At 60.2% G+C, this 7,101-nt stretch overlaps 1 protein-coding gene across 3 annotated transcripts; it reads left to right on the top strand.

Moving 5' to 3' along the window:
* Positions 1-24: 24 nt before the first annotated feature.
* TRMT1 (tRNA methyltransferase 1) lies at positions 25-7,078 on the top strand. Of its 3 annotated transcripts, none has more exons than XM_027584420.1 (17): positions 25-126; positions 348-632; positions 720-775; positions 1,028-1,170; positions 1,335-1,522; positions 2,902-3,017; positions 3,099-3,211; positions 3,989-4,137; positions 4,324-4,410; positions 4,492-4,561; positions 4,645-4,779; positions 4,877-4,962; positions 5,326-5,434; positions 5,521-5,597; positions 6,353-6,472; positions 6,567-6,693; positions 6,886-7,078. In XM_027584420.1, exons 2-17 carry the CDS (start codon positions 373-375, stop codon positions 7,009-7,011), a joined length of 1,962 nt encoding a protein of 653 aa, XP_027440221.1. In that variant the 5' UTR covers positions 25-126; positions 348-372; the 3' UTR covers positions 7,012-7,078. The 3 variants fall into 3 exon arrangements, with proteins under 3 accessions (XP_027440221.1, XP_027440222.1, XP_027440223.1); XM_027584421.1 differs by having other exon boundaries at positions 57-126; positions 438-632; XM_027584422.1 differs by lacking the exons at positions 25-126; positions 1,028-1,170 and having other exon boundaries at positions 556-632.
* The last annotated feature ends 23 nt before the right edge of the window (positions 7,079-7,101 follow it).

Raw genomic sequence — 7,101 nt, 5'->3', positions numbered from 1 at the left:
AGCACCACTGATTGGCTAAAATCTATCATGTGACCTGACCCCCCACTGTGCCAACATGGCGACGCCCAGGTCTAATCCGGGAAACGTGCACCCGGACTAATTCGGTCCTCGGCGCCTCGAGCGAGGGTGAGAAAGGCGTGGGCGACGCGGGGAAGGATACAGGCCAGGGTCCGGCCCGCTCGAGGGCTTCTGGCTTCTCAGGGGCCGGTCTTTCCGAAGATGGGGTGTGGTGTCAACCTTACTGAGGCCGCAGGGTCTTCTTAATCTTTACCGATGTATAGGCCACCTGGCCCGGGGACACAGCTCTCTGATGCTTTTCCTATGCCCTCCCCCGCCCCCCGAACCAGGCTTGGCGAGCAGAGGCTACGGCGGATGTCCCGTGCGAGAATCGTTCCGTGGCTGAGGCTGACTCTCCGCTCCGCCTGCAATCCCTATAGAGCCAGGTGTATGGAGGGGCAGCCGCAAGGGCTACCGAATCCCGCCGAAATGGAGAACGGCACCGCGCCCCGCGAAGAAGAGCCCGCGTCCGAGGCTCAGGAGACGACGGTCACGGAGGGGGCCGCCAAGATAGCCTTCCCCAGCTCCAACGAAGTCTTCTACAACCCAGTGCAGGAGTTCAACCGGGACCTGACGTGAGCAGGGGGCTGGGGTCAGCTTAGCAGAGGGCAGTGGAACTGCAGGGATGAGGGGGGTGTGAGCTAACCCTCCGTCTCTCGCAGATGTGCGGTGATCACCGAGTTTGCTCGCGTTCAGCTTGCGGCCAAAGGAATCCAGAGTGAGTCGAGGTCCAGTCTCCTGGTGGGCGGGGGTCACTCCGAGCTCTCCCCCTGCCCCGCCCCCTTTCCCTTAATGTCTTGAAAGGTTCCAGCCACACAGCAGGCCCTGGGCTTATTTCTTAACTTCAGGCTTTCCCCAGGGGCTTCGAGGAAGATTTTCTTCCCTGAATCTTCTGTATCCTGAGAAATAGGGGGAGGTCTCTCAGAGGGCGCTTTAATACCCCCTGACTTGTGCTTCTGGGTGGCTCCAGTCAAGGTGCCAGGTGAGAAGGATGTGCAAAAGGTGGTCGTGGACTTATCAGAGCAAGAGGAGGAAAAGGCTGAACTGAAAGAGGGTGCAAACCTGGCCCCAGGAGACCAACCTCGAACAGCTGCCGTGGGGGAGATCTGCGAGGTGGGGCCTGAACATAGGAGGTGCAGCCCCGGAGTCCCCCAGTAATGGAGGAAGGAAGGCTCCTGAGGCGGGAGAGCTATAGGAAGTGGGTGGTGGGGGCTCCATGGGGCCCAGCAGAGGATGGAGGGATCCATGTGAGTGGGGCTCCCTGATTACTCCAACAGGAAGGCCTTCGAGTGCTGGAGGGTCTGGCAGCCTCGGGCCTCCGTTCCATTCGCTTTGCCCAAGAGGTGCCTGGGCTGCATTCTGTGGTTGCCAACGATGCCTCTGCCCGAGCCGTGGATCTCATGTGCCGCAACGTGCAGCTCAACAGTGTGGCCCACCTGGTACATCCCAGGCAGGCAGACGCCCGGTAGGTTTGGGGCAGCAGAGCCTGATGGCTGGAAGGTACATGCTAGAGCAAGGCCGCCTGGCCTCAAATCCCAAGTCTATCATAGTTTTTCTCTGTGACCTTGGGAGAGTGCCTTAGTCTCTCTAAGCCCCAGTTTCCTTGTCTGTAAAATGAGGATATTAGTATCACGGGAGTTGTAATACTAATGCTGTGTTGATTAAGTGAGAGATGATGCTTGTATAACCAGAAGTGTGTACCACCCGTGGTTTCCATTTTAGACTTAACTTCTCAATCTCTGGTACTTTATTCATTCAAATGAACCAGCGCATATCTAGTGTCCACAATGTGCCAGGCATCAGTAAACAAAACAGACTAAATCCCTGACCTTGGGGCATTCACATTCTAATGCAGGGGCCCTGCAGACAACCTGCAGGTGCCTGGTTTTTTAGGGCCCACCAGCTAAGAATGATTTTGCATTTGTAAAGGGTTAAAACGGTTACCATTTGTGGCCCACAAAGCCTGAAATATTTACTATCGGACCCTTTACAGAAAACAAAAAGTCTTTGCTATGGAAAGTATCCGCTTTCCTGATTGTATTAAAAGCCAATAGGAGGGGCGCCTGGGTGGCTCAGTCAGTTAAGTGGCTGCCTTCAGCTCAGGTCATGATCCCAGGGTTTTGGGATCAGCCCTGCCTCAGGATCCCTGCTTAGCAGGGAATCTGCTTTTCCCTTTCCCTCTGCCCTGCTTGTGCGCGCTCTCTCGCGCTCTCTCTCGCTCTCTCGCTCTCGCGCTCTCGCGCTCTCGCTCTCTCGCTCTCTCGCTCTCTCGCTTTCCCTCTCTCTCGGCTAAATAAATAAAATTTTAGGAAAAAAAACTTGATAGGAAACAAAGAGCATAACAAATGATGAGACAAATGAGTAAACTATATAGTAAGGTAGAGGTGAAATGTGCTGGGGTCGGGGGAGGGGTGTGGTGGGGGCTGGAGGAAGGTGGTGGTGGGTGGGTTGCAATTTTAAAGAACACGGTCAGGGCAGGCTACACCGGGAAGGGAGCGTTTACATTTCCTCACCTACAGAGGGAACAATCATTCCCAATCCATAGATTTGTCTGGAAGATTATTTGATTAAATGAGTTAATAGAGCTGTAAACTGCTTGAAACCGTTAGGCATATGTGTGCTACGTCTCTGCGGGCTGTTCCTATTGCCATTGTTAGACATGAGTACCCCGAGGTCCAAGAAGGAAAAGTCATGCGGTTAGCAAATGGCCAAGCCAAGATCTGAACCTAGGCAGCTGGCCCCCAAATCCAGGCCAGAATGGTCACACGGAATGAGAGAACAAGCAGAGGGGACAGAGCAGGTCCCTGGGGCAGGGGGCTGAGGACCTGGCCTTCTCGCTCCCAGGATGCTGATGTACCAGCACCAGAAGGCATCAGAGCGGTTTGACGTCATCGACCTGGACCCGTACGGTAGCCCTGCCCCCTTCTTGGACGCAGCTGTGCAGGCCGTGAGCGAAGGAGGTGAGGCCGCGCTGCCATGGGGGTGGAGAGCCGGGCTCGCGGTCGGTGTTGGGAGGGTCCTCACCGCTCGGGCCCTCGCAGGGTTGCTGTGCGTGACGTGCACGGACATGGCAGTGCTGGCGGGCAACAGCGGAGAGACGTGCTACAGCAAGTACGGGGCCATGGCCCTCAAGAGCCGCGCCTGCCACGAGATGGTGAGGGCGCTCCCCGGCCTCCCCCACCCCCCTAAGCACACCCGCTTAGCTTCCTCCAGGCAGCCAGGACCAGCTCCGTCCCAAGGTGTGGAGGACAGGCATGTCTATAACCAGCACAGTCCTAAGAGCCTGGGCTGCCAATTCCGGTCGTCTGGGGGGCAGTGGTTTTGTCCGGGGTAGGAGCCGGTGCTTATGTCATTTTCCCTGGTATCGTCTGTTTTAACAATTTTTCAAAATTGTTTTTAAAGGCAGTTTTCAGGTCTGGGTTTGGCTTTGGGCTCACATCCTAGCTTTGCTGGCGTCTTTGGATAATTGCTCTCATCTTTCCGGGCCTTGGTTTTTGCATCTGTGCAATGAGCATGATGGTGATGGGTTGCCATGGGGATTCGAGAAGGCAGGGGCTGGCTGCGTCCGTGGGCTGGAAAGGAGGATGTCTCGTCTTTGTTCCATAAGGGCCCTGTCATCAGGTCAGTCTGGGAAGCCGGAACACAGGTCTTTGGAGCACAGCACGGGCACTCTGTCAATGCTAATCAGAATACGTTCAGTTTTGGGGGCCCGTGCACTCCTTAATTGTGCGGTACCCCCAGCAGGGCCATAAAGAGACACAGACTGTCCTGATTTCATAGATGAGGGAACTGAGGCATTCACTTGGCAAGGGTCACACAGCCAGGACGCATGGGGCTGGGCTTGGAGCCCAGGGAGCTGTGAGCCTCCGGGGTAGGGGGGAGGCCACAGTGGAGGCCTGGCTGATGGCCGATGCCGGGTTCCCACCCCCAGGCCCTGAGGATCGTCCTGCACAGCTTGGACCTCCGAGCCAACTGCTACCAGCGCTTTGTGGTGCCCCTGCTCAGTGTCAGCGCTGACTTCTATGTGCGCGTTTTTGTTCGCGTCTTCACCGGCCAGGCCAAGGTCAAAGCCTCAGCCAGGTTAGTCTGGGGCAAGGAAGGGTGATGCGTGGAAGGAGGCAACAGGGCCTTTTGGTGTGTGTGTGTGGGGGGGATGATCGCACCCCGGGGAAGTGGGGGTCTTGATGGGGGCGAAGTTAGCCTGAGGGAGGAGTTGGTGTGTGGTGATCATGCTGGGAACTTAGGGCCACCCCTGCTCCCCCACAGCAAGCAGGCGCTGGTGTTCCAGTGTGTGGGCTGTGGGACCTTCCACCTTCAGCGCCTCGGCAAAGCGTCGGGAGCCTCTGGTGGCCGGTGAGCAAGGGGGAGCCGGGGAGGAAGGTGAAGAGGGGGTGTCCCAGGGTCACTGCCCCCCAACCGCCCCTCTCCCTGCAGGGTCAAGTTCTCTGCAGCCTGCGGTCCCCCCGTCGCCCCCGAGTGTGAACACTGCGGGCAGCGACACCAGGTGAGACAGGGCAGGGGAAACAAGGGGGACACTGGGGTTGTGGCTGTCTTGACCCCTCCCATCTGGCCGCTGTGTGTCTGTAGCTTGGCGGTCCCCTGTGGGCAGAGCCCCTCCACGACCTGGACTTCGTGGGCCGTGTCCTAGAGGCTGTGAGCGCCAACCCTGGCCGCTTCCACACCTCCGAGCGGATTCGAGGGGTCTTGAGCGTCATCACTGAGGTGGGGGCCGGGCCATGATGGGGGTGGGGGGGGCCCCCCTCCTGTGCCCAGCCATCCTTCCTCCATCCACCCCACATCCACTCTGTCCCCGTCGCAGGAGCTCCCGGACGTGCCTCTCTACTACACGCTGGACCAGCTGAGCAGCACCATCCGCTGCAGCACACCCAGTCTCCTGCAGCTGCGGTGAGGGGTCCCGCAGGGGTGGGGCCTGTGCCTGACCTCTGGGTGCCCTTGGGCAAGTGCAGCCCCTCTCAGGCCAGAGTCTCCTGTGAAATGGAGATGTGATGTGCCCGTGTGCAGGTGCTGAGAACACGGCGCGGAGGCCATGAGCCCCGGCGGGGGCAGGGGGCAGGGGGCAGGTGGCGGGTGGTTCGGCCGGTCTTACTCTTCCCATCGCTGGCATTACACAGGCCACGAAGACACCGCAAGCCATTCGGCTGCACCCATCCAGTCGGGGTGGCTCACACCCATACAGGGCAGCAATGGCTTTGGGGTCCAGCCCCCCACCCCATCCCCCTGCCGACCACGGCCCCCCTCGGTCCCCAGGTCGGCCCTCCTCCATGCTGGCTTCCGGGTCTCGCTCTCCCACGCCTGTAAGAATGCCGTGAAGACAGATGCCCCCTCTTCGGCCCTCTGGGACATCATGCGCTGCTGGGTGAGCACTGGCCTGGCCGGTCGGGGGTGAGAGCGCAGGACCCGGGCGGGCCCAGCAGCCCCTGACCATGGAGCTTTGCCTCCCAGGAAAAGGAGTGTCCGGTGAAGCGGGAGCGCCTGTCGGAGACCAGCCCGGCCTTCCGTATTCTCAGTGTGGAGCCCAGGTACGGCCACCGACGGGGCTGCCCACAGGCCGGGGAAGCTCACGTGTGTGCAGGCAACACGGATACCCCCCGACACGGACCCGTGCGCGTTCACGGGCGATCCACAGTCTTCCCACTTGCCCTCCCCTTCCATCACCGGCCGCACCCCCCGCCGGCAGCCAGGGTAACACCTGTGAGCACCGGAGTCGGACCCCTCTGTGACCCCCACCTCACGCGCTAGAACCCCAGGCTGTGCCTGCAGGCTCCGCGCCATCTGCCTGTGATCTCCCGGTCCTCCCTTGCACCTCACTCCCTCCGGACTGGGCCTCCTTCACTCCAACTCCCCAGGCACAGGCCCCCCCCCCCCCCACCGCCTTTACGAGGACTGTTCTCTCTGGCTGGAGTGCCTGTCCCCAGGTCCCCCGATGGCTCTTCCCTCACCCCCTTCAGGAGTCTCTGACCACTCGGTCCTGCCCTGCACCCCTTGCCCCGTCTCCCCGTTCCCTTTATCCGGCTCCGTTTTTCTCAAAACTCTCACCTGTGCCCAAACACAGTGTGATTTTGCTGATTTCTGATTTGTCCCACTGTCCCATGCACTAGGACCTTGGCTTTACCGGCGGCAGGTTTTAGGCACACAGGAGGCACTTGATAAATGTTTAGTAAATGGATGAGAGTCCGGAGTCTTCCCGAAGCGCGTGGAGCCGCACTGAGGCTGGCAGGCGGTCTGTGCACACCCGAGGGCATCTGTCCCTCAGCCCCTACTCCTGCTTCCCCAGGCTGCAGGCCAACTTCACCATCCGGGACGATGCCAACCCCAGCTCCCGCCAGCGAGGACTCAAGCGCTTCCAGGCCAATCCTGAGGCCAACTGGGGCCCGCGGCCCCGCGCCCGGCCAGGGTGAGGGGAGCAGGGTGGCGGTAGGGCGTGTCCAGGGTCGGGGGGGGGGGCACAAAGGCCACGTGGGGTCCCAGCTACTCCTCTCCCTGCACAGGGGCAAGGCAGCAGGCGAGGCTATGGAGAGACGCAGGCTGCACCAGAACAAGAGAAAGGAGCCCGCTGAAGACCCAGTCCAGCGGGCTGCCCGGCTCAAGACATTTCCCTGTAAAAGATTCAAGGAGGTGAGGCACCCCCACCTCCCTCCGCGGGGCCCAGGGTTCCCTCTCCCAGCAACAGGACAAGACCCAGGGGCAGGCCAGGCTGGGAGACCTGGGGTAGGCAAGGTGTGGGAGTGAGCTCCCCATCCAGGAAAAGGACCCAGCAGAGGCTGCTGAGCTCTGGGCCAGGGTTCACACCCACCATCCTCCCACCAGGGCACCTGTCAACGCGGGGACCAGTGCTGCTACGCCCACAGCTCCCCAGCACCCGAGGACCATCCAGAGACTCCTTACCAGAACCCGCCTGGGCCTGGCGTGGCCGCTGGTCCAGGAGTAGACTGAGCCAATAAAGAGATGTCATCCCTTCGACTGTCATTTGTCCAAATGAGAAGGCTGCCTGTGGTCTGTCTGTCCATCTGCCTTGGGGGGCCC

The sequence above is a fragment of the Zalophus californianus genome, chromosome 1, assembly GCF_009762305.2.
Source record: "Zalophus californianus isolate mZalCal1 chromosome 1, mZalCal1.pri.v2, whole genome shotgun sequence".
In the NCBI taxonomy this organism is placed as follows: domain Eukaryota; kingdom Metazoa; phylum Chordata; class Mammalia; order Carnivora; family Otariidae; genus Zalophus; species Zalophus californianus.
This window is presented reverse-complemented; position numbering and strand designations above follow the sequence as displayed.